Source organism: Saccopteryx bilineata, chromosome 1, assembly GCF_036850765.1.
Source record: "Saccopteryx bilineata isolate mSacBil1 chromosome 1, mSacBil1_pri_phased_curated, whole genome shotgun sequence".
NCBI lineage: Eukaryota > Metazoa > Chordata > Mammalia > Chiroptera > Emballonuridae > Saccopteryx > Saccopteryx bilineata.
In genome coordinates this window covers 79754096-79781327 of record NC_089490.1, presented here as the reverse complement: position 1 = coordinate 79781327, position 27232 = coordinate 79754096, and the positions used below count along the sequence as shown (strand labels likewise).

Genomic DNA, 27232 nt, shown 5'->3' with positions numbered 1-27232 from the left:
GGCAAGACTCGGAGTCAGGGACATCAAGTTTACAAGCCTTTAGGTCATCATGTCATCTGGGTGCAACAGGTAGAAGTATGACTTCCTTAAATTTAGACTTTGGTAACTTTGGCAACTCCCTGCCCAAATCCCTCTCTCTCTCACTAAAAAAAATGAATTAATAAAAGCAAGGGGCTGACAAACATGGGATTAAGGATAATGGTTACTTCAGGGAGTGTTACAGGGAGATAGGGGTCAGGGAGGGATGCGGGTCACCGTGTGTGGTTCTAACTGCATGATTAAAACTCTCTGAATACCCTGGCCGGATGGCTCAGTGGTAGAGCGTCGGCCTGGCGTGCAGGAGTCCCGGGTTCAATCCCCGGTCAGGGCACACAGGAGAAGCACCCATCTGCTTCTCCACCCCTCCCCCTCTCCTTCCTCTCTGTCTCTCTCTTCCCCTCCTGCAGCCAAGGCTCCATTGGAGCAAAGTTGGCCCCGGTGCTGAGGATGGCTCTATGGCCTCTGCCTCAGGCACTAGAATGGCTCTGGTTGCAACAGAGCGGCGCCCCAGATGGGCAGAGCATCGCCCCTGGTGGGCATGCCGGGTGGATCCCAGTCGGGTGCATGGGGGAGTCTGTCTGACTGCCTCTTCGTTTCCAACTTCAGAAAATACAAAAAATAATAATAATAAAAATAAAATAAAACTCTCTGAATAAAGGTGAGCCACTCAAGGACAAACAACGAGACTGTCGTGAACCAAGGATTATGATGAATTCAGAGTACATGCACCTGAGACCCAACAAGATGACAAAAGCATGAAATAAGGTCCTAACCAGCGAAAGAAGAGAAAGGTCTAATAATTTCAAGGAAGAAGAATCCTCAGATGACACAACTGCATCCATGAAAATCTTGAAAGAATTTGAAACATATTAACAGAATTGATAGAAATGTTCACTGGACGGCTGCATTAAAAAACAATTTCACATTATTCCTGGCCACATCTTGTAGAAATGAATTAAATTTTTGATACTATTTAAAATAGAATAAAAAAGAAAACATACATGAACTAAATCTATGTTAAAACATACAAGACTAATACAAAAAAAATTCTAGGAGTTGAATAAACAACAAGACAAATGGACGGACAGATCATGTTCATAGATTGTGACTCCATAGTGTAAAGAAGTCGGTTCTCCCCAAACCAATACATGAATTTAACTTCCTATCCAACTACACCTTTCTATTTTTATTTATTTTTAGAGACTCTCTTGTCCCAATTATACTACTTGAATGGAAGTATTGTGAAGGGCTGGGGGTGGGGGTCAAGAAGGACCAAGTCATTTCCAAAAAAGAGAAACAAGGTTGTGGGACTTGCTGGACCAGTGCAAGGACATCTTACAGAGTGACAGTGATGGAGACAAGCAGCATTGGTCCCAAGCAGATGACAGAGCAACAGAGCCGACCAGGAAGCCCAGAGATACCACACATGACAGTGGTCACCTCCAGAGGAGTGGGGAGGGCCTTCCCATTAGGAGGTCTTGGGCACCCACATCTCACAGCACTTGGCCAAATTGATTCTTCAAGCAGGGAGTTACCAAAGTTACCCTGCCTTCAGGAGCTTACAATCCGTTTCAAGACCCAAACAGATGCGCAACAATGATGCTTCGAGGAGATGCCCCTGGAGGTTATCTTCATGATCTCAGGTGGGGTCACAGCCATAAAGGCCACCAACCACAGAGGAAGAGGCTTCCCGATCTGATTTTATTATCGTGAAGGTGGCTTTACATCCAAAGGTACCACAAAGTTGTGCACAGACAAACCACACGTGGTCGAGGTGCCTGCAGCACGGGTCACTGAGAGAGGCGGTGGCTCCAGAATGGGCGTCCCTCCAACACACCAAGAGACAGATTGTGAAGCCAGGACACTTGGAAAAGAGACTTGTCCCTCTCAGGACAGAAAACCTAAATGGTCATCACACATGGGGAAACTGGCCATTTTACAGGGAAGTAGAAAAACGCCAATAAGCACCTTGCCACGCTCTCCCGAGGCAAACGTCGGGTGGCTGTGGATGCCCAGTGTCTATGATAGTGAGCCATAGGCCACTCACTCATGCCACTGTGGTCCACATGGTATCCCTCAGAGCACCCAGTATGCCCTATCCACCACAAAATCCACAGCCACTTGAAATCTGTGAACATGGCCTTGTTTAGAAATGGGGTGTTTACACACTTAGTGAAGTTAAGATGTGGGGACCTGCAGGAGGGTGGCCCTGACCCAACAATGGGGACCTTACAAGAGGGCGACCTAGACTCAGAGATAACCACACATGAACACAGAGTGTAGAGCAATGTCTCCAGCAGCCAAGGGACACCACGGATCGCTAGTGGTTACCAGAAGCCGCAGAAGACAAGCAGGACTCCTCCCTGCAGCCTTTGAGAGAGAGTGGCCCTGTGGCTCCTTGTGTCCCTGCTGCCAGCTCTGGGAGAGGAGCACTTTCTGTCATGAGAACTGCCACGTCTGCAGCTGAGGCATCCAGTTATGTCGATGCTGTGTGCACCTGGCTGACCGGCATTTTGCTCCCAGGAAGATGTCTGAACAAAGCTGCATCATGTATGTGGAAAGGGAGACACTTTCAAAATAGCAAAAAATCTGGAAACCACCAGGTTTCCAGAGGCAAGTTGCTAAGTGGCAGGACTGCCAGGCCTTGCTGACAGAGTGGACGTGGGGTGAGGAGGGCAGGCAACACTTAGTTGTCCTCCAAGGACACGTGGCAGCCCTGGGTGGAGCGTCACACATGAGTTTATCTTACAATACTCACTGAGACCTGCTGTGTGCAGGCACAGTCCCAGGTGCTGGGCGCAGAAAGAACCTTGCCCTCAGGAGCTTACAATCTTGAGTGAGACAGACAACCAGCAAAGAGAAAGATGTCAGAGAGAGAGAAAGCGAGAGCCACCAGACCCTGCATAGCAGGTGTGGGTATCAGTGTGTTCACGGAGGTGAGCGCAGTGGGCAGAGCATCCAGGGCCTGGCCTGGTGTGCCTGTCACATGCACTCTCTGGGCAACTGCTGTGTGCCAGCACCAGAGTATCGGACTGCTCTGCCTACCCATGCTCCAAGCCCAGGCCTGGGACAGGTCCCAGGCCACCCATGGTCTGCTCCTGCAGAAAACTAAATGCGAGAGCCCAGGGATGGTTCAAATCTTGACCTCAATACCCCCCACCTCCCCACCTGACTCGCACTATACCCCATGAGACAGTGAGACAAAGGCCATCACGCACCGGTCCTGTCCTGTGGAACAGATCCTACTGCTTGGCCGGCCACTGAAAGTAATGCACAGAACCCCTACCCTCCCGACAACTTGGCCAGGATACAGCCAGGGTACCCCAACCCCTGCTAGGAGCTCAAGCCAGCACCCGCATCAAGACAGGCTCCCTGCCCCAAGCAGAGGCCCCACCTGGCCCCAGAGCTGCAGAGCAGGCAGCCCGAGCAGGCTGGTGAGGACAGGCACAAGCACCTGCGGTTACCTGATGGCCTGGGCAACTGAAACAGACCGCCTTCCACTGTCTTCACGCTCGGAAGCACTGATGGCAGTGGGTGCACAGTAACCACATTTGTATCTGAGCGTTTGTCTGACTCGGCTTCAGGAAGACAGGTTTTCGGGATCTTATTGTCTATGTGCTGAAAATCATAAACGGAGAACGGTATCTTTCTGCCAGACACTCTGTGAGCAGCCTTGACCTTACAGCTCCCAGCGGCTGGCCTCTGTAGGGGTGCAAGCATGGAGCAAGCGCGTATTTTTCGGTCTTTCAGCTTCCGGTCTTGCTGCAGAGGTGTCCACAAGGGTCCGGGTGCCCAATGTGGCGTGGCAAAAGGGCCTCTCGCTTTTAGTTGCTGAATGTCCATGAGTGTAGATGAGAAACTTAAGTTGGAAATGGGTGGTATTTGCTTCTTGGCTTTCCTCACACTGACGCCTTCTACGCAGAGGTCAGACCCATGGACTGGTGGCAGGTCCACAGCAGGCTGGGGGTTGGGGCAGGTGGGAGAGGTTAAGGGTGCTGGGCTGCCCCTCGCCACAGACCAGTGCCTCACTTTCCTGGTCTTCTGGTCAAGTATATGTCCTCAAAGAGAAGCACTGGCCACACTTTTTGATGGCTGGGCTGCCCATTGGGTACCCCCCACCAGGGAGGCCTGGGTGCAGGGTCCCACCCACAGAGCCAGAGACCAGTGACAAAGCCACCACCCAGCCTGGCTGCCCAACCTACAGGAAGACCCTTGAAGGAGAGCACAGTGTTCCCTGAGGAGACAAGGAAGGACATGCAGGTCCAGAAAGAAACAACCTGGAAGGGCCTGGAGGCCATGGACATCCACCAGTCCAGCCACCCCCGTGTTCAGCTTGTGTGCGGTGGCAAGCAGGTAGCAAGCTCTCAGAGTGCCCCACCCGATGTCAGGATGTTGGTCCCCTGGCTGCGCCGGGCAGCAGAGGCATGCGCAGTGCTCCCACCCGCCTGCCCCTCACCTGTCTCCACAGCAGCTCAAAGTTGCCGATGTCGCAGTTGCGGTCGACCTTACGGTCCACGACCACCTTGAGTGTGTCCTCCTGTACCTGCGCACACAGCCGGGCTGTGACCGGCGTGGACGCATGCATGGTGGGGCTGGAGTTGATCTCTATCAGCCACGGCTTGAAATCACACCCCAGGATGAAGTCGGCGCCGTAGAGCTCAAAGCTGTTCTTGCGCTGCTCCACGTGGTCCTGGGCCATCTTCAAGGTGTTGGTGATCATCCGCTTCATGGAAGGGTATATTACGCTGCCCCACAGGGACCCGCAGCCACGCTTCTGCAGGTACTCCTGGAACCGGGTACTGGTCCACATGTTGTGGTGCGGCAGCAGGGAGCTGCGGCCTTTGTCATTCTCAAGGTGCTTCTGAATGGAGTTGTTACAAAGGTGGATGGCCCTGTGAGGCAAGGCCATGCATGGTCAGAGCAGCCACCCCAGGGCCATTTCCCGACCCAGACCCAGACCCAAGCCCACAACCCAACTCCACCCCAGGCCCTGCCACAGGCACAAGGCCAATGCAGGAGGGGTTCTGACAGCTCCCCATCCTGCGTGGTAGGCCACATGGACTGCCCACCAGTCCAGGCCACCAACCAGGGGCCTCCAGCAAGTAACAACCTCCTTGAGCCTTGGTTTCCCCACTGTACATAGCAAAATAGAGATGAGTCCTTGAAGAGCTGGTCTGATGATAAAGACTCACTAACTAAACTCTTCAGTTAACTCAGGGGTCCTCAAACTACGGCCTGCGGGCCGCATGCGGCCACCTGAGGCCATTTATCCGGCCCTGCCGCACTTCCGGAAGGGGCACCTCTTTCTTTTTTTTTTTTTTCCCGAAGCTGGAAACGGTGAGGCAGTCAGACAGACTCCCGCATGCGCCCGACCGGGATCCACCCGGCATGCCCACCAGGGTGCGATGTTCTGCCCTTCTGGGGCGTCGCTCTGTTGGGGCACCTCTTTCATTGGTGGTCAGTGAGTGATGCATCCTGTGCTCCTGGAGTACTGTATGTGACGGCACTGCAAAGCGCTGCGTCATTCATGTACAGTACTACCTCCGGTGACGCCAGACTCACGCGTCACGGCTCTGGAAGCGCGTCATATCACTTGTTACGGCTAGCAGTGACAAATACGGAACCGGACATTGACCATCTCATTAGCCAAAAGCAGGCCTATAGTTCCCATTGAAATACTGGTCAGTTTGTTGATTTAAATTTACTTATTCTTTATTTTAAATATTGTATTTGTTCCCGTTTTGTTTTTTTACTTTAAAATAAGATATGTGCAGTGTGCATAGGGATTTGTTCATAGTTTTTTTTATAGTCTGACCCTCCAACGATCTGAGGGACAGTGAACTGGCCCCCTATGTAAAAAGTTTGGGGACCCCTGAGTTAATTTATTTAGACTTGGGCCACATTCTAAACAGGAAACAGAATAACAGCTACTGATAGATTATAAAACACTATGAATCCTCTCGAGGTCATTTTCATTTACGTGTATCTGGGAATTTGTATCAGGTTCTAGGTGCTGACACCCACGCTTGCGACTACTTATGTAGGACACCAAAGGAGAAAAGCAACAAGATATAGGCACATAGAAGAGTCTTAGACACCAAACCCATTGTGTTGGGGTGGTGGCCCCCAGTGCTCACACTGCCCATCCAGCTGGGCCACACCTGTTCAGAAATGATTTCAGGGACACCCCTTTCAGCCTGGGGTGAGGGCAGGGGCCCCATATGAAGACTAGACTCAGGGCTTAGGGACAAGAAGAGAGGTGCTTCCGGGAGTTTCTGAAGTTTCACACTTTATGAGAGTGCAGAGGACTGGCTTTGAGGGGCAGCGGGCCTGGGTCCATCCCTTGGGGAGGGAATTCATTTAATGTCCCTGGACCTTGGTCACACCTCTATGCCTCACATGGTGATAGGCAACAGCAGACATTGCCTGGGCACCCTGCCCACGCCCCATAGTGCCAAGATGATGCCCACTGACCCATCCAGGTCGTCCAGAGAGAAACGCTGTGTGGAAAACCGCAGGTAGCTCTCCTTGTAGAACCAGATGGTCAGGGGGTTCCAGTCGGTGACCAGAAACCACTGCCTGATATCAAACTTGGTGTCATAGATGAGCAGTGGGGTCTCGATGTACTTCTGCACCACCCACTTGTCCTTGGCAGAGAGATGGTCTGCAGCCACCAGCTCCAGGATCTCCTCCACGTGGTTCATGCACATGATGTCTGTAAGAAGCCACTACTCAGCCCTGAGGCCACCTCGGCAGCATGGGGTGGGGAGGGCATGGAAGGCTTTGACTTCTGGCCCAGGCATAGCCAGTGCAGCCCCAGAGAGGACATGAAGATGGGGAGGGACAGAGATGGGGACAGAGACACTTTCAGAAAGCAGCCTGTGAGCAGTGGGTATGACTGAAGGAAGCATGGCCTGTCTTGGGAAACAAGCAGGCAGGTACAATGGGGTGTTCTGCCAACTGTGAGGGTCGAGTGAGGCCTCATGCCCAAGGGTGACTGGATGAATGGGGGTGGGCCAGGGGATGGCGGGACTAGGGTACACTAGTGTTCACCCACAACTGGTCTTTCAGTCTGCAGGAGGGTTTACAATTTCTCAAGCTTGCCCCCAAAGTTAGGCCACATGACTAGTAGTGACCCATGGCGTCTGAGCAGAAGCGATGTTCACCTCTCTGGGCTGCAGCATTTAATGTCACCTAGAGACCCTGCAACTCTCTCTTTCCCTGAAGCCTGAAGGGACTATGGGGGAACACATCACAAGATAGTGGGGGGACTTTGATGGGCAGAGCCGTGCCCACACACCATCTTCCCATGCCAACCTGCATGGGCAGCAAGCATAAGAAAAGATGAACTTGGTAAGAGATGTTCATGGCCTAGTTGAAGGCCCATTGAGGTTTGGGGACTGCTGGTTACTTGGCACAATCTGGCCCAACATGACAGATATGAGGGTGGAGGAGAGCACCCTCTGCAGACACCCGAAGACATGACAGCACAAGACAGAAGGTGAGCTTTCCTCACAACAATACAAGACCAGGTTCTCCAGTTACATGAAGGTGAGACCTTGCAGTCCTGAAATAAAAGGCTAATACAAAGCAACAAACCACAGAAGTTTTCCTGAGCCAAGAGTAGGGAGGGGCATGAGGGGGGCACAGCCAGAGACCAGGTAGAAAGCAATGCATTGAGTGTTGAACAGGTGGGTCAGTGGGATGCATGTGTCTGCAGTGGGAGAAAGTCTGGCCTAATGGATGGGAGGAGGGAGCCACCAACAGACAGCACTGCCGTCCAGAGGAGTGGGCTCAAGACAGACCCAGGAGTAGCACTGACCCAGCTGGGTGGGCAGCACTTGGAGGAGAGCAGCCCAGGAGAGGGAACATTTCAGGACAGATGATGTTTAGGATTGAAAGTAGTAACATCGAATTAATATATTTTTAAATAACCTAAAAATTAACCACTTGTGAATTTAAAAATATTTTTTCCATTGATTTGAGAGAGAGGTAGAGAGAGGAAGGGGAGGGGAGAGAGAGAGAGAAAAACATCAATTCATTGTTCCATTTAGTTGTTCTATTTAGTTGTGTACTTATTGATTACTTCTCATACATGCCCTGAATGGGCATCAAACCCATGAACTTGGTGCACAGGGACACCATTTAACTACTGAGCAACCCAGCCACTGAATTTAAAACAATGACAATGAAAAAATAACTCAAGGGGCAAAAATACAAATGAAAAGAAAAGTAGACTTTAGAGTCTCAGGAAAATGAGAACATTATATAACAAACAAGAGGAGCCTGACCAGGTTGGCGCAGTGGATAGAGCGTCGGACTGGGATGCGAAAGGACCCAGGTTCAAGACCCTGAGGTCGCCAGCTTGAGCGCAGGCTCATCTGGCTTGAGCAAAGAGCTCACCAGCTTGGATCCAAGGTCCCTGGCTCCAGCAGGGGGTTACTCAGTCTGCTGAAGGCCCACGGTCAAGGCACATGTGAGAGAGCAATCAATGAACAACTAAGAAGTCACAACGTGCAACGAGAAACTGATGATTGATGCTTCTCATCTCTCTCCGTTCCTGTCTGTCCCTGTCTATCTGTGCCTCTGTAAAAAAAAAAAAAAAAAAGAGGATGAAGCTAAGGCCATATTTAGAGGAAATTTCATAGCCTTTAAGATTTTTTTGTACAAGGAAGCTTGGAAATAAATAAGCTTGCCATTTAAGTCAGAGCCAAGGGCAGAAAAGTCCTTCATAGGAACATTGAAAAAAAATGCAACCAAACATTGGTTTTTTGGAAGCACAAATAAGATTAGACAATCATATGAAATTTTGTTTAGAAGAAAAACAAACAAAAAAACACCCACCATGTTCACCCTTAGGAGTAAAAAAGAGGATATGGTGATGGCTGTGACGCAAGAAGATGAGGTAGGAAACACGCACACCGGTCACCATGAACAGAGTTTACAAGTTTTTCAGTGCCTCTGAGCATGCTTGGGGCTCAAAATAGGTTTTGTAATATACCAAAGAACTGGGGACCCCGCCTGCTGCCAAGGACGGTGGTCCTCCTCTCATTCAGCAGCTAGCATAAGCCTATTGTCAAGATCAATATGAAAAAGAAAACTGTAGACCTGTTCAACTCGGGCATATGATGGGAACATCCTAATTAACTAGCAGAACTCAGAACAAAAGCCAGGAAGACCAGTCCTATTGAGATGCCTGTTCCTGGGACTAGGGTTGCCATTTACCTGAGAGAACTGAGCCTCCACAGACCTGGTATCCAGCCCACTCCACATTCCCAGCGGGCTGCCCCTACAGACTGCTCCCACAGACAGTCCCGCAGGCCCCAGCCCAGGATGCGCTGTGCAGCCTTGGGACCCACCTCGGCCCCGGGACTTGGCTGCGGGCTTCACAATCCAGATGTTTTGAAGCCCGTCGATCTCAGTCTGAGGGTTCACAGACGATATTTTATTTAGCAGAGCTTGGCACTGTGAAAAGTGATTTCTTGAATCAGAGATGAAAGCGTCACCACTACAAAGCAAAATGCAGGAAGCTTGTGAGGTTCTGAGGGCAGCGCCTGGGGTCCCCTGGTAGCAGGTCTAGAACTTCTGTGTGCCGAGGGCACCTGGAACACGACATTGCAAGGCTATTCCTGGTTGGGTGTGTGAAAACTGGGGACCCTGCATGTGGACCTCAACTGCACATACACCCCAGGAGTACCATGCCTGGGCCAAGTAAAGGCTGCAAGGAGACAAAGGTGGGGTTCTTGTGTGGGACCCCAAATCAGTGTGGCCCATGGAGGCCCATGAGTCCAGCAGTAGGTGGTGCCCAGGCTGGTGTCTCATCTATGGGGACCTGCTGATGGGAAAGCTGACCTGTGTCCTGAAGATAATGTGGGCTGGATACCAGCTTAATATCTTGTGGGCTTGACTGTCAATTGGTCAGGGTGGTGGCTGCACAGTGATGGTGACAATGGGCCAGCCCAAGAAGCCATCACAGTGTACGGGAATAAAGGAGGGAAGATGGTAGAACTCTGAGTGGCCTTTAGAGCTCAGGAGTACATGATAAAATCCTGGCACAGGGAACCCCGCCCCCCACCCCACCCCATGCACATTGGCCCCACCGTGGATGGATGCAGCAGAGGTGATGCAGCCATCCATGGTAACGGCTCAGACACCTCCGTAATCACCAGAGAACAGGCACGTCCACCTAGGACCTGGGGGATTGTTAAAAAGGCAATAGTAGCCAAAACAATCTATAAAATTCAATGCAATACATATCAAAATCCCAATGATGTTTTTGCAGAAATAGAAAAACCTATCCTGAAATTCATATGGACTGTCAAGGGAGCCCCAAATAGCTTGAACAATCTTGAAAAAGAAGAAAAAAGTTGAAGGACTCGTACTTCCCATTTTCAAAACTTACTACAAAGCTAATCAAAGCAGAATGGTATTGATATAAAGGCAGACACATAGGCCCTGGCTGGTGGCTCAGTGGATAGAGTGTTCGCCTGTCGTATGGATGTTCCAGGTTTGATTCCCAGTCAGGGCACACAGAACTGACCATCTGCTTCTCTTCCCTCCCTCCCCCCCTCCACTCTCTCTTCCCCTCCCACAGCCAGTGTGGCTCAGTTGATTCAAGCATTGGCCTCGGGGCACTGAGGATAGCTTAGTTGGTCTGAGCATTGGCCCCACACAGGGTTGCCGGGTGGATCCTGGTCAGGGTTCATGTAGGAGTCTGTCTCACTATCTTCCCTCCTCTCACTTAAATTAAATAAATAAAAGCATGTAGACCAACAGAATTAGAATGGAAAGTCCAAAAATGAACCTTCACATATATAGTCAAATGTGCTTTGACAATGGTGCCACGACCATTTCAACGAGAAGGAAAAATCTTTTCAAAACAAGTACCATTGGGAAAATTGGATATCCACATTCAAAAGAATAAAAAAGGACCCTTATCTCATGTCATATTCAAAAATTAACTCAAAATGGATCAAAGACCTAAACACAAGACCAAACACTTTAAGACTTATAACCCTATAAGTTTTAAACATACATATATGTATACACACATACTTATAAAACTATAAAACTCTGAGAAATAAAAAAAACGTAAGGCATAAGCTTCAGATGTTGGATTTCACAATGAATTCTTGGATATGACACCAAACACAGACAACAACAACAAAAAAATAAGTTGGGCTTCATGAGAAAATTTTAGATTTGTGTCTCAGAAGACAGCATCAAGTGAGTATAAAGGCAACCTGCAAAATTAGAGGAAATATCAGCAAATAGTGCATCTGACAGGGGATGAGTATCCAGAATAAACAGAGGTCCCTAAAACTCAACAGCAACAGAAAACCATCTGATCCAAAAACGGACAAGGACTTGAATAAACACTTCTCCAAAGATATATGAATGGACAACAAGCCCATGAAAAGATGCCCAGCATCACTGGTCATCAGGGAAATGCACATCAGAACCACAGTGAGCTCTCACCTAGTGCCCTACAGGATAGCTGCTACCGAAACCCAAGTGTTGACGAGGACGTAGAGAACCTGGAGCACCCCTCCACCATGCACTGTTGGTGGGAAGGTAAAAGGGCGCAGCCACTGACAGAAACAGACGGGGCAAAGGCAAGACCTAGCCACATGCTCTTTGTACGAGATCTGCTTCAAAACACAAAGCAACCAGCAGAAGCAAAGCAAAAGCCTGAAAGGACACATTGATCTTGCCAACACCAACCAAAAGCTGGTATAGCTATGCCACCACCCCACAAAGAATTTAAGGCCACCAGTATTGACTGAGAGGGAAATTTTTTTTTTTATCAAGTGAGAGGCAGGGAGGCAGAGAGACAGACTCCTCCCTGCATGCACCCCAACCGGGATCAACCAGCAAAACCAGTGTGGAGCCATGTTCTCCTCATCTGGGGCTGCTGCTCTGTTGCTCAGCGACCAAGATAGTCTAATGTCTGAGGCAGACCATGGAACCATCCTCAGGGCCCAGGGCCAACTCGTTTATTCGAACCATGGCTGCGAGTGGGAAAGAGAGAGAGATAGAAAGAGAGCAAGAAGGGGTGAGGAGGGGTGGAGAAGCAGATGGTCACTTCTCCTTTGTGCCCTGACCAGGAATCGAACCTGGGACTTTGACATGCTGGGCAATGCTCTACCACTGAGCCAACTGGCCAGGGAGAGAGGGGAAATTTTGTAATGATAAAAGGGTCCATTCAAAGGAAGACAAAATAATCCTGCATCCAAATATAGAAAGCCACGGAACTAAAACAGACCCAAAACTTCAGACATAGTTCAGATGTCTTCACGCCTCTCTCTCCACATCTCAGAGGACCAGTTAATAAAGTGGCTGGTCAGGATGAGGACCTGAGCAACCAGCTTGACAACTGTGACGTTTTTAAATGAATGTGCCCAGTGAGTGTGCACACACCGCAGTCACCCCTGCATCAAACATTAACCACAGCAACTTCCCATTCTTCATTCACAGTAGATAGCTATCCATAAAGAAGCACCTTGGCCCCGTCTCTTACCTCACACTAAAATTCCTTAGAGATAATCAAACGCAAAAAACAAAAGTGTGAGAAAAACCAGTGGGGCCTCCAGAAGAAGCTGTCGAGCTAGTCTCCGTGACCTGTGAGAAGCATGGGTCCCTGCAGCAGGCCTCTCAACACCCCTCCAGGACAGAAAAATCAGAGAGCCAGGCTTCATCAGAAACATCGCTAAGACGTGAGGACACATCAGACCCTACACAGCCATGGGAAAGGGCAAGCTTCCCACCCGTGGTGACCTGGGTGGAACGCACAGCGAGCGGGCAGCTGACACAACCCTGTGAATGTAAGTTCAATGACTGGCCTGGATCCCGTCATTGTGAGAAGGTAGGATCATAGCAGGTGTGTCCTCCGAGGGGTTCTGACTGGGAAGGGGCAGGAATGCACTCCTGTCACCGTAAAAAAAAAAAAAAAGAAAAGAAAATATTCTTTATCCAAAAGAAGGTTAGGAGGACCAGAAACGACCCCAGGTGGTGCGTGTAGGCTTCGGGCAGGCCCTGCAAAACAATGGCTCCAAGCTTCTTGACTTGTCCCCTTGGCTGACAGGGGCTCAGCCTGCAGGGGTACCTGGACCACCCCTTCCAGCTTCCACTGTGAAGGGGACACTGGACCTCAGCTCTGGGGTGGATTTGGTCATCAGGACGGGGAAAGAAAGCCAGACTCAGCCTTTGGGTCCCGGCAGCAGGAGCAATGAAGTTGGGGGAGTTAGGAGGCCTGCCCTGCCTGCCTCCACAGCCATCGAGGGGCTCAAATGGGGTGAAAGACATGAAGGGGTGTGAAAGGTGCTTAAGGTGATGTTATGCAAAGGCTTCCTGATGGGGATGTCATCCTCTAATCAGCCAACAGGGGCCTTGAGGAACAGGCGAGGGCCCCAACACCCATCCGGTGATCCATATGTTGGGGTGCAGAAAGGTACCCCAACACTCAGGCACCCCAACATCCAGACAGCAACCCACATGCTCAGACAGGTGCCTTCAATGTCCCAGAGGCTGACCTCCCTAGACCAGTCTTGCAGTCATCTCCTCCAACCTAGTGCTCTTACTGAATGAGGGAATAGTACTGCTGGGTCAGCTCCTTCCACTCCTCTTCCGTTAGGCCCTTGGCGGTGCCCTCAGAGACGTCGATGTCCTCATGCTCCAGCTGCTCCAGGTAGGCCTGGCACACCTTGCACGCTGTGTCCACGAGCTGCCCTGACAGGCCCATGAGCTTCGAGTCCTTCTCAGGGTCTGAAACCCAAGCATAGGCACGTGAAGTGCGGCCCCGCCTGCCAACATGCCGCCAGGCCTCTCAGGTGATGCTTCCCTGGGTAGCCACCTGGGTGCCATTCCCATCTGAGTGGGTACCCGCCCCCTTCCATGGGTCCTCCCACTGGTCAGTGAATGCCCAGCACCCTCATACTCTCCAGGGAGACTCAGCCCTCAGGGTGGGGATGAGGTGGCACTTCTTACGAACTCTCCCCAGAACGTGCTCTTTTCTGAACACACACTTGGCATTGAGTAAGCGCTTTGCTTGTGATACTGTGCACCAGGGACACTGGCAAGCCCAGTGGGTCGTGGCAGCAGCTCTGGTGTGCCAGCTCTGGTGTGTGCTTCTCAGAATGCTCACACGTGTGAGCTCGGCACCCCCTGCCTGTGTGCCCCTACTCAGCATTTCACTGTCCTTCTGGAAGCCCAGGGTCAAGGTCACCACAGGGGTCTCACCAGGCGGCCTGGCTGCCACCAAAGCAACTAGCCCAAAGCCAGATGTGGGGACTGGGCTGAGAACCAGCAACCGTCAAAGGGTCCAGCAGGAGCCAAGGAAAGTGAGCCCAGACAGGGCTGCTGGGCAGGTGCCTGAGAACAGCTGCGCAGCCCAGGGTCAGGCCCTGAGCGCATGCAGAGTAGGCATTGCGTGGGAGGCAGCCCAGAGGGGAGTGGACCCGGTGCTCCAGTGATTCAGGCCCAGCCCAGGCCCTGCCCTAGGAGACAGCTCGGCTTGAACCAGTGCTGGCTATGAACATCACAACATGCATTTAAAAACCGTACTAAGGTGGAAAATAACATAAAATGACCATTTTAAAATGAAAAATGGCACTTTAGTTTCCTGGTCTAGGTCGTAAGGAGCTTGGATGTCACTGGCCCATCTTAACAAGTAATACTGAGGAAACTGAGAAATCAATGACTCTCGTTGAGTCCCTCAGAAGAGTGAGGTGACAGGGCACCTTATGTCCCCAACGCAGGAGACATTGGCAAGCAGACAGATGCACAGCAGATGGCAGCTGACCATGAGCAGGAGCCTTCTAGGACCAGACCCAATAGAGACCGCACTGTAATGACAGGTTGCTAGAGGCTCAGAGTGAAAATGCTGAGTGTCAAAAACTCTAGGGGGTTGGCCTTGGCCAGTTGGCTCAGTGGATAGAATGTCAGCTGGTGTGTAGACATCCTAAGTTCGATCCCCGGTCAGGGCATACATGAGAAGCAACCATCTGCTTCTCTTTCCCTCCCACTTCCCCTTCTCTCCTTTTTCCTCTCTCACAGCCAGTGGCTCTGTTGGTCTGAGTGTTCACCCTGCGCGCTGAGGATAGCTCAGTGGGTTCAAGCATCAGTCCCAGACAGGGGTTGACAGGTGGATCCTGGTTGGGGTGCATGCAGGAGTCTCTCTCTGCATCTCCCTTCCTCTCACTTAAAAAAGAACCTTCAAGGGATCAATTTGAGGAGTAACCCCCCCCCACACACACACACACTTTTTTCATTTTTACCTCCAAGAGCTTGAATATCAAAGAAAAACCTCCCTGTGCTTTTGGCCAGGGGAAGGAGAAATAGCTATCTTTTCTTTTATCGTATTTTTTTATTTATTAATTTTAATGGGGTGACATTAATAAATCAGGGTACATATGTTCAGAGAAAACATCTCCAGGTTATTTTGACATTTAATTATGTTGCATACCCATCACCCAAAGTCAAATTGTCTTCCCTCGCCTTCTATCTGGTTTTCTTTGTGCCCCTCCCCTCCTTCCTCTCCCTCCCTCTCCCCTCCCCCCCCCGTAACCCCCACACTCTTGTCCATGTCCCTGAGTCTCATTTTTATGTCCCACCTATGTATGGAATCATGCAGTTCTTAGTTTTTTCTGATTTACTTATTTCACTCCATATAATGTTATCAAGGTCCATCCATGTTGTTGTAAACAATCCAATGTCATCATTTCTTATGGCTGAGTAGTATTCCATAGTATATATGTACCACATCTTCTTTATCCACTCATAAAACTCAACAACAGGCCCTGGCCGGTTGGCTCAGTGGTAGAGTGTCAGCCTGGTATGTAGGAGTCCCAGGTTCTATTCCCGGCCAAGGCACACAGGACAAGCGCCCATCTGCTTCTCCACCCCTCCCACTCTCCTTCCTCTTTGTCTCTCTCTTCCCCTCCTGCAGCCAAGGCTCCATTGGAGCAAAGCTGTCCCGGGTGCTGAGGATGGCTCTATGGCCTCTGCCTCAGGCGCTAGAATGGCTCTGGTTGCAACAGAGCAATACCCCAGATGGGCAGAGCATCGCCCCCTGGTGGGCACGCTGGGTGGATCCCAGTCAGGTGCATACAGGAGTCTGTCTGACTGCCTCCCCATTTCCAGCTTCAGAAAAATACAAAAAAAAAACAAACCCTCAACAACAAACAAACATTTCAATAGAAAATGGGAAGAGGACATGAACAGACACTTCTCCCAGGAAGAAATACAAATGGCCAACAGATATATGAAAAGATGCTCATCTTCATTAGCTATTAGAGAAATGCAAATCAAAAAACTACAATGAGATACCACCTCACACCTGTTAGATTAGCTATTATCAACAAGACAGGTAATAGCAAGTGTTGGGAGAGGCTGTGGAGAAAAAGGAACCCTCATCCACTGTTGGTGGGAATGTAAAGTAATACAAGCATTAAGGAAAAAAGTATGGTGGTTCCTCAAAAAACTAAAAATAGAACTACCATATGACCCAGCAATCCCTCTACTGGGTATATACCCCAAAACTCAAAAACATTGGTACGTAAAGACACATGCAGCCCCATGTTCATTGCAGCACTGTTCACAGTGGCCAAGACATGGAACAACCAAAAATCCCTTCAATAGAAATAGCTATCTTTAAACAGCCACACAGTCCTGCTCTAAACGCCCTCGGGAGGCAGGTTAGCCAGAGCCTGACCAACCTGGGGGAGGAGCAGTGTTCTGCTCCAGCCCCTCCAGCCATCCTGAACCACCAAAGAGGGGAGTTTGAGAAGCACTTGGAACCTTGGTCCAGGGCACTGGCCCATGGAACACCAGAACACCGCCTAGCTGTGGGAGCACTGAACACCCCTCCCCATATCTTACACCATGTCACCAAGGCCTATTTACTGCACTTCTTTCTACCCAGGACACTTTGTTTGGCCTGTAACAAAAAATGACCCAGAATACCAAAGGTGAAAACACAGACTGAAGAGACAGAGGAACACGGACCACAAAGATGCTGGCAAGGACGTGGAGTCACAGCTCACTGCTGGTTGGGGGGGGGGGCACATGGCGCAGCCGCTTCGGAAGACAAATTGTCTGTCTCTTACAAAACGAAGCACACACAGTCCTGATCCTTGCTATTTATGAAAAAAAGTTGAAGACTTATGTCCTCACTGAAGTTGGCAACTTTACTCATAAATTCTCAAAACTTGGAAGCAACCAAGACATTGCGCAGTGGCTAAGAGATAAATCATGGTCCATCCAGACAGTGGAATATTATTCAGCAATAAGAAGAAATGAGCTATGCCCTGGCTGGTTGGCTCTGTGGTGGAGTGTTGGCCCGGCGTGTGGATGTCCCGGGTTCAATTCCTGGCCATGGCACACAGGAGAAGCGCCCATCTGCTTCTCCACCCCTGCCCCTCTCCTTTTTCTCTATCTCTCTCCTCCCCTCCCGCAGCCAAGCCTCCACTGGAGCAAAGTTGGCCTGGTCACTGAAGATGGCTCCATGGTCTCTGCCTCAGGCACTAGAATAGCTCCAGTTGCAACAGATCAACGCCCCAGATGGGCAGAGCATCACCCCCTAGTGGGCATGCCGGGTGGATCCCAGTCATGTGCATGAGAGAGTCTGGCACTCTGCTTCCCCACTTCTCACTTAAGTACAAAACACACACACACACACACACACACACAAAGAAGAAGAAGAAGAAGAAATGAGTTATGAAGTCATAAAAAGAAACGGAGGAACCTTAGATGCATAGGACTGAGTGAAAGAAGCCAATCTGAGTCTGTACACTGTATGATTCCAACTCTATGACAGTCTGCAAAAGGCAGAACTATGGACACAGAGACGAGTCAGTGGTGGCCAGGGGTTGGGGATAGAGGGACAAACAGGCAAAGCACAGAGGATTGTTAGGGCAGAAAATACTATACAATACTATAATGATGGGTACACATCATTACACACTTGTCCAGACCCATGGGATATACCACACCAACAGTGACCCACTGTAAACGATGGACCTTGGGTGACAATGATGTGTCCATGTAGATTAATCGGTCACAACTGACAACCCACTCTGCCTGGGGGTGTGCGGATGGTGGGGGTGGGGGGACCTATGAGACCCTGCACCTTCCCCTTAATGTTGCTGTGAACCTAAAACTGCTTCATTTACGTGAACCACCACCACCAAGATTTTATTTGGGTTTTTAGTCCCAAATCCTTGGAGAACCAGACTTCCTGTGGCTCACAGGAGCACCACTGTTCCACACTCACCTTTCTGGTCATCGGGGTTGCTGTCCCTGGCCACCTCCTCCCTCTGGTTCCAGGTGTGGCTCTTGTGGCTGTACTGGTGGCTGACCACCCACTTGAGGATGCTGCAGGCCACCGTGCGCCGGAAGTCATCTGAAAGGGCACCGAGGCCTAGCCCCTCTGCCCATGCTAGGGACCAGGGACCTGGGCCAGTGCCCTCTGTCCACAGACCACGCGTCCCACGTCTTGTGGGGGGCCTGGCCCCACCCTCACAGCCCTCTGGGGCCAGGCGCTAGCCCCAGCCTTCCCTCCCACTCCTCTGCAGAGAGGGGTCTAACACACCCAGTAACAGGATCAGAGATAGAAGCCATGCCCTCCTTCCATACCCCAAGACCACCATCCAAGGGCTCCCACAGCCTCTCCCTGCTTCTGAGTCCTCAGCCCTGCATCACAGGGTTCTTCCTGGACAGCCCCCTGCGAACAGCACCAGGACCCTCCCCTCTAGAGTCTCTTTGAACTTCCTGCCCATGCAGCCCCCACAGCACTCAGTGCTGTTGGCTGGGGTCGTGAGTGTCCACCCAGCACAGAAAGCAGCTCTAGGGTTTGCACAATGGTGAGTGAGCCAATGCCTTGAGTCCTGTCCCCACCTCACTCAGACTTTGCCCTGTGCCCTCCTTGGGGTTGGCAGGAAGTCTCAGCACCTTCTGCCCAGCTACCTGCTCCTTCCTCACCTCAACAGAGGCCATCCCACCAGATGTCCACCCACCCTGAAGCTGCTGCCTCTCTGGAAGCATCCAGAACCTAAGCTCCTCTGGCTGCACCCACAGCCCCAGGGCCTCTCACCCAAGCCTCCTTCTCCTTCAGAACAAGTACCCGGGAGCTCAGACACCACCCCCGACCCCTGCCCAAGAACACCCAGACACATTGCCCATACCTAGCTGGCCTGGCAGCTCCTGGCCTATGCCCCTCTGCAACCCTCCCCTCTCCAGGGCTTCATCCAGTGTCCCCTTTCTGCCAGCCTAGCACTGCACTTGTCACCTCTAGTTCCTATGGGTCTTGCCTGGTTACTTGCTCCAAAGAGCCCGGGTGGGGTGAAGGCACAGGGCAGGAGTGCTAAGCATGTGCCGCATCTCCACAGCCCCATATTAGGTGCTAAGGGAACACAATCACCCCTCAGTAGATCCATCCCCATCTTCCCTGACCGCCTTCTGTCTTGTGGCCTCTCAGCAGGTTGACCAGGAACCCTCTCTTTGTCCTGGACTGGAGCCCATGGTCCCCTGACTGTCCAAGATTCTCAGACCCAGTCCCAGCACCACCCCCTGGCCAGTCCGTCCTCTCCAAGCCGCAGACAGTCAGCTGTGTCCTCCGCCAGGCGCCCCTCCTCCTTGCCCAGGTTGCTCGTGAACATTTCCAGTCAGCTCTCACCACATGCACAGAACTGAGCCCTCAGGTCATGGGAAGGGATCAGACACTCCACCAACACCCAGCCCAGTCCCAGGCTCCATTCTCCGGCCCCTTAGCCAAGGCCCATCCCATCTCCCTTCAAAAGGCTCCAGCAGTGCGTCAGCAGGGAGGCAGCCCAGAGGTCCTGCGGATTTCCTGGTGCACAGGCAGCTACGTACCCAGAAAGTCTTGCTTCTCACTGTCAGAGCAGAGGCCGTAGCAGCGTGGGAAGAAGGTGTCGGGGTTGTCCTGGATGTACCATGGCAGGGTCCTCATGTTCAGGCATAGCCCGATCTCCAGAGACAGTGGAGAGTCAGGCACAACCTTGGACCAGCCTGCATGCCTGAGGCATCTACTGGACTATACTCTCCCCACTCTCCAGCCCCACCCACCCTCTGGCAAGCTGCTCATGGTGGCCAGGTGCTTACCAGGGCCTTCGGCTCATCCTCTGGGCTGCCTGGCAGGGCCAAGGTAGGAGCAGAGGGCTATCTGAGGGCACCCAGGGTAGTGGGCACAGTATTCGCCTCCCAGGTCTATAACGGTGCCTGGGACCAGGTCCAGAGAGGCAGGAACAAGCTGGAGGGGTTACCATGCAGCCGACACCCACCACTCTGGCCCCATGGACATGATTGGGACATCCTATACCCCAGGGTCCACTTCATGCCTCATTTGGAAAGAAGCTGAGCACATTCACAACCACTCTACATGGGGATTTTGCAGGGAGCCCAACCTGACTGGAGCACCCACAAGTATCGGCCACATTAAAAAGACACCAGTGGCTCTAAGCTTTATGAGGACATAGTGGGGGAGACACCCTCACAGGGAGCCATGGGGGCAGTGGTAAGCCTCCTCCCTGACCCCTTCCTGTGTCATCCTTGCCTGTTGAGGGGGTGGTCCCCTAGGTGCCAGGGAAGCCCTCTACCAAACCTCTCCCCAGTGGGTACACACAGGTTCTGCAGAGCCAAGGCCCAGCCCGTCTTAAGCTTGGCCTGTGTACCCAGAGGAGGCCTCAGGGTACCCAGGGATAGGTGCATGGGACAAGGGTTAGCAATTGTGGCCACTGGCACTGGGTGTGGCCTCCAACCAGAAGGCTTCCTGGGGAAGAGCCCCGAAGGGGCTCAGCCCTGCACGGCACCGCCCCCACCTCTGCCACTCACCTTAGTGGTGAAGGATGCTGTCCTTGCATAGTGATTCAGCATCTGGTCACAGCTCAAGCTGTGGTAGTCGATGGCGTCCCTTTTGATCGTCCACAGGAAGTAGGGCACCTCATTTTTTACCAACCTGGACTGGCAAGAGAAGCTTTGTCAAGACCCAGCCTTCAAGGTCCATGTCCTTGGTCAGGCAGGATATAACTGAGGGCAAAGGAAGTCAGACTTCCAATGACCACATGCAGATTCTGACTGTGCGTTTCTCATCGCACTGCTGTGTGTTGGAGACCCACTGTGTGCGGGGCTGGGGGCAGCCGGGAGCACACAGCTGCCTGCTCTAAAGAAGCAAGTTCAGGGGAGGTGGGGCTTCAGGGTTCTGGCTTCAGGGGCACCGATGGGGACCTGGGGCTGCGCGTGTTGTTTGAGCAACCTGCCTCTGGGTGTCCACGTGGGATCAGGGATGTGTGGACGTCAGGTGAATGCAGTGCTTGCTGATATGGCTGCACCCTCTCCCTGGGCCCACAAGAGCGGGGCAAGAGAGGGGCTGATGCTGGACGGGTGCCCTTGGTGGCCATGCTGTGTTTACAAACAATAGCATGTGTTTGGTCAAAAATTCTTACCAAAGAGATTCAAGGAAATGAAAGCTGTCTCCAAAATCCTACCCCCCAGATATGACCCCTGACCTGTGAAGACCCTCAGGGTCATTTCCTAACCTCATCCTAACCCCTCACTGAGTGTGGGCTTAGGCAGGGATTTGTGGCTTTGTAGTGGAGCCTCAGACAAGGTATAAACAGGACCACTCAGGCACCAGGGTGAGACCCACACCCAGAACGGAGCCACCTGGACCTGGAGCCCCCACCCCACCCCGTACGGCACATGCATGTCACCAGTGTCACCCAGGGTCAACTTCTGCAGAAACAAATCAAACAATGTGCCCGCTATCTCTGTCCATTTTCTTATTTACAGTTTGGGACTGATTTGTGAATTCCTTCCACATTCTGAGCGTCAGAGCTCTGACATCACACAGTCTGCTGAGCTCCCCACTCCAACTTCCCCTCTGGCCCTTCACGGCATCTGAGCAGCAGGCCCTGGTCACTTTCACGTAGTCAGGTGTGTCCAGTGACTGCTCACAATCTTGCTTTAAATCTGTCCATCCTCAGAGGCACAGAGCAACATGCATCCTTCACTGTCTTGGCTCGTTTCTCCCCTGCGTAAACGCCTCATGTCTCTACACCGGCTCTCAGGCCCCACAGTGCAGGCTGAGCTACCCTGGCCCAGTCAAGGTCACAACACTGGCCCTGTGGGGTTCAGTTTCACTCAGTGGTTGGTGTGGTCGGTGTGCGGTGAGCACACCAGCCTTCGCTATCACGGCCTCTGCTCCACCTGCTCCTCAAGAGTCTGGGCTGCTCTGGTCCTTCCCCATTGTAAGTCTATCACAGGCACGATGTGTCAGCAGGCACATGGACATACACACATGCACATGCATCCTGCCTGGCTCTGCAGTGGCTGGTCAAGAGGCCTGGTGTGGTTCTGCCTTTGTCCCCTGCCCCCAGGACACAGTAGATGGCACTGAGGTCATGGCTCAGCCCCAGGGTCCCAGGGCATCACACGGAAGACCTACCATCACATCGTAGATGTCATCTGTTTCCTCCCCGGCCACTTCCTGGTTTTCTTTGCCTTCAGCATGTTTCCTTTCTGCAAACACAACGTGGGAGACGTCAGGGCATCACAGCTCGAATGCCTAAGCATGAATAGTTGCTTTAGCGCAGCCATGACCGTGGCCAGACTGTATTTGCCTTCCCAGCAACCTTGTCTGCAGGTGGCTTTGTGGGTCCTGGGATGCAACAGGGAGTAGTTAGGCTCAGGCTATCGACCCATCTGAGAGTCCAGGCACGGGCCAGGGTTAGGGCCTGGGGGTGTGGTAGTGGAGAGGGACACTGGGGTTGAGGATGGTGGGGGGGTTGGTATGGGTCTTGAGGACCTTGTGGTAACTGAGGCCAGAGGAGAGATGGTCAGGACATGCACAGTGGAAACACTGACAAGCGACCAGAGCCAGGGTATAATCATGCTCACACAGTGAATGGACACCCAGGGTATGGAGGCGGAAGCTAGCTCTGGTGTGGGCAGTTGGGTCCTCCACCCCTAAGGGAGGCCCAATCACAGAACCGGTGGGGCTGTCACACATCCGGGTCCTCAGCACAGACATATACACATCTGACATAAAAGGCAAAGGCTTCAATATCTACCAGTGGCTCCTTCGCCTTCGCTTTTGTCATTGGCAGTGACCTTAGGCAGACAGTGCAGCTTCTTTTCCACCCAGCCCTTCCTCCGCAGGTAAGCCCGGATCACTGGGTAGTGTCCATAGATGGAGAAGATCTTCTTTTCCTCAAAGGAGAGAGCGTATTTTCAATTAAAGAACTGAAAACAAGTGAACTCTTTCTCTGTAGGAGGAGTTTTTAAAACACAATAAGATGGATGGCAAGGGTGTGAAGACACCCATGACCTGCTCCATGACAATCACCCAGAACTTCCAAGGACACACATATCCAGATGTGAGCCAGCTGGGCCCACATGCTGCATGTCTGCATCCTCTTGGGGCCTTGCACACACAGGCCTCCCACACTTTCCCCACCCCCCAGGAAGCACCTGAGCAGTCTGGCTGACTATGTGTGTGTTGTGCTTCAAGAGAAAGGGCTGAGCATGGGCTCATGTACTAATGTGCCTTGAATTGCTAGGGGCTCCCATGGTCCCGGCCTCCTGAGCAAGGCCATCAGTGCATGACAGAGACAGAGAGTACAGTCTTTCCCCCAGATCAGGAGGCGTCTGTCCTCACTATGTCCCCTGGATGGGGCCTGGGATGTGGGGGACCCATGCAAGGGACTCCATGAGTCATTATGAGCCTGTCCCAGATGTAGAACCCTGGTCCAGAAGTGTGCCCACGGCCCAAGGTCACACGGTGGCACACGGGACAGACTCCTATGGTTTATGTGTCTGCATGTTCCCAATTTTGAGAGTATTACCTATTTCCAACATCCAGCTTAAATAAAAAGTAAACCTGGCACAAGACTGCACGTGGGGGTCAGGCTTGGGGGGCAGGGCTGGGACCAAGGCTAATGGGGGTGGGGTGCTGGGCGGCAGAGCTCCGGACTCACTCCCCAAATTCCAAAATCAATTTCCATTTTTAAAAATATTTTAAAAATAAATTTAATAGACTGACTTTAATCAATAAGAGTATATAGGTTTCAAGTGAACCTCTCTATAGCATTTGAACTATTGATTATGTTGTGTGCCCATCACCCAAAGTAAAATCATTTTCTGTTGCCTTATATATATGTCCCTCTTTACGCCCTTCCCCATGGCAACCACTTCTCAATTTCCATTTTTTAAGAAGTGCCCCCTCCCAACCAGACCCCAAGAGCATTTACCTTGATTGCCTTTTCCGTCAGTTGTCTCGCTGTTCTGAATCTGTCTAATTTGGGGGAAGAAGACAAGTCTTGGGAAATTCCTTGTTTTAATTCTGCTAAACAGAAAACAGACATGAAGGCAAATGTATGCTCTTAACAGGGTAGACATCAGGTGGAATCACAGAGGTCCAGCCCCTCTACCACCCCTGACCAGCTTGCCCAAACACACCTGTCACACCATCTGTCCTCAATTCAGGGACTGACCCAGGAGCCCTGCCACCCAGAGCAGCAGGTGCAGCCCCACCCCTGCTTCCACAAACACACCCTATGCCCTCTCCCCAGCTCTATGACCTCTAGTTCTCACCACCACTCCCTCCTCCTGCATCTCCCCAGCCCCATCCCCTGACAGCAACCTCCTCCCCACATGCTGCCCCCTTCCCCCACAGCACGACCTTGGGACACCCTTTCTCCTCATGGAGTCCCCCACCTGCTCTGCGGCCACATAATGGATCCTCTTCAATCCCCTCACCTGTGCCAGCCCCCCAAGCCCAGCCCCCTCTCAGTTCCTTCCTGTGGCCCCAGCCATGAAAGTCCCATCAGAACACACCACATTTCATAGTAAACATCTTAAATATTAAAATAAAAACACTCCCCGCTGTACCCTCCACACTCCTGCCACCAACCTCTCTGTTGCCCTCTCTCCACACCCTGTCTGCTAGGCTCCACCAGACATGTTCATGCTAAGGTCATGAGTGCATAGGATGGTCCCACCTCACAAAAATCTCAAACAAAAAAATTGTGAATCAAATCCAGTGACATATAAAACACAGTACAGCATGACGGGATTTAGTCCTGGAGAACAAGGTTGCTTTAGTATTTAACAATCCATCAACATAATCTGCCACACCCATAGACCAAAGAAAATAATTATATTATTATCTCAATAGTTACAGAAGAAAGCGTGTGATAAAATGTAATAACTCTTCATTTAAAAGCTGTTAATAAACCAGGAAAAGAGAATCTCCTTTAAGACTTATAGCAACATCATACTTCATGGTGAAATACTGAGCACTTCACCGGAGTTTGGGAACAAGAACAACAAAAAAAGATGTCCACTACCCCACCTGTATTCAATGTTATACTAAAAGAGCTAGCCAAAACAATAATGCAAGAAAAAGTAACAAAGACTGAAAAGTTTTGTAGATGACAGTTCATGTAACAAAGGAATCTATGTGCTATTATGATTCATAAGTGTGTTTAGGAAAGTCACCAAACACCAAGTCAGTAAAATGAAATCAATTGTATTCCTATATACTAGAAACAATTAGAAACTGAAACTGAAAAATGTCATCTACAACAGCATTAAAAAACATCAAATATCTAGGAGCAAATCTAACAGAAATGGTTTTGTGTACCTCACGCAAACCACAAGACATTGCTGACAAGAATTAATTAAATGTTTATGGGTTGAAAGACTCAATATTGTTAAAGATGTTAATTCTCACCCAAACTGAGATCTATAGTCAATGCAATCACAAAACCCCAGCAGGATTTGTGTCTGTGGATTCGTGCAAATCAACAATTTGACACTAACATTTATATGGCAGTGCAAAAGTCCAAAAAGACCTAAACAGGTCTTGAAGTTCAAAATCATAAGATTTACATGAAATATTAAGACATTACAAAGCACTGGAATTAAAATATGGCAGCAGGTCAGTACAACATAATGGAAAACCTAATGACACCTGTACATGACTTTCACAGAAACACACCGCGGGCACAGGGAAACGTGGGCGTCCTAGCTTTGTGGACTCAGCCACCCTGGGACAGGTGAAAAGACAACCGGTGGGCAATACTGACTGTTTTCTTCTCTCCAGTCTTCAGATGAAGCAGACAAGACCCTCTTCCTTTCTCCAGGCTCCATCCCAGCCTCCAGCGGCTTGCCTTTCCTCCCTCTTGCTCTGGCCACTGTGAGGAGGGGGATTATCAGTGATGATTCCAAGCCTGGAGCAGGGGTAGGTGTGGAGTTGGGGGCAAGTGTGGGGCTGGGATCAGGTGTTGGGGTTGGAGGGGCAGGTGAGGGGTTGGGGGTACGTGTGAGGCTGGGGGCAGGTCTGAGGTCCCCGGCCAGTCTAGGGCTAGAGCAGGTCCGCAGTTTCAAGCCGGCGTGGTTAGAATTCCGCGGGCGAGGGGCGCTGGAATTTCACCGGGAACGCCAGATCAGGAGTTCCGAGCGCAGTGAAGCGGAGCGCGGAGCCCTGTCCGGACCCGCGAGCACAGGCCGGGTTGGGGAGATGGAAGCCACGCTCACCCGGGAGTGGCCCCAAGGTTGGCGCTGGGCCCCCGCCCCCAGCGACGCCGCCGGACGTCCTGCGGTTGCCCCGGGAGACGGGCGGGGGCTGCGCGGCGCATTGTGCAGGCGTGGGGCGCGGGCGGCGCCGGCGGCGGGGCCCCGAGCGCCTGGAACGGCGGCCGGCGCGGGGCGTGGGGCTGCGCGGTCTCGCTGGGGGTGTGGGGCGATGGGAGCGGCTCTGACTGCCGGGGCGAGGTGGGCAGCGTGCGGGGCCAGAGGCGGGGTTGGGGTTCCGGCGACGGTCAGCAGAACGTAGGGGGCTGGCACCGGATCGGGGCCCGGGGCGCCGAGCCGAGCGCTCCATGGTGTCCTCTGGGAGAAGGGTCCGCGAGTCCGCGAGTGGCTGCAGCACCTCCACCCCGGGCTACGCGGTTTCGCCCGTGCCCGCTGTTAGGGTCACACACACCCTCCCTGGCAGAGCGCCCCCAAGTCATAAAGACTGAAGGGTCACAACCGGCCCCCGGCCTCCGCCCCCCAGCACCAGCCCGGGCTGCCTAGACTAGACAAGGTCTGCCCTGCCACTCTCTGGGTGCGGTTTTCTCGCCTCCACTCACTTTACTTCCAAATCCCCCAGCGGGACGTCCCTGGGTCCCGCTGC

General features: G+C 51.8%; 1 protein-coding gene across 1 annotated transcript in view; it reads right to left on the bottom strand.

Moving 5' to 3' along the window:
- Positions 1-26241, bottom strand: part of TTLL8 (tubulin tyrosine ligase like 8) — a 36898-nt gene extending 10657 nt beyond the window's left edge. The window contains exons 1-12 of the mRNA XM_066252588.1: positions 26142-26241; positions 24303-24394; positions 23124-23262; positions 22499-22554; positions 20887-21015; positions 19909-20023; positions 18311-18439; positions 13620-13803; positions 9399-9547; positions 6514-6754; positions 4496-4931; positions 3723-3999 (exon numbers count right to left, since the gene is read on the bottom strand). Coding sequence (XP_066108685.1) covers positions 3723-3999; positions 4496-4931; positions 6514-6754; positions 9399-9547; positions 13620-13803; positions 18311-18439; positions 19909-20023; positions 20887-21015; positions 22499-22554; positions 23124-23262; positions 24303-24394; positions 26142-26205 — 2011 coding nt within the window. The 5' untranslated portion in view covers positions 26206-26241. The remainder of the gene's footprint in view (positions 1-3722; positions 4000-4495; positions 4932-6513; positions 6755-9398; positions 9548-13619; positions 13804-18310; positions 18440-19908; positions 20024-20886; positions 21016-22498; positions 22555-23123; positions 23263-24302; positions 24395-26141) is intronic.
- Between the last annotated feature and the right edge of the window lie 991 nt (positions 26242-27232).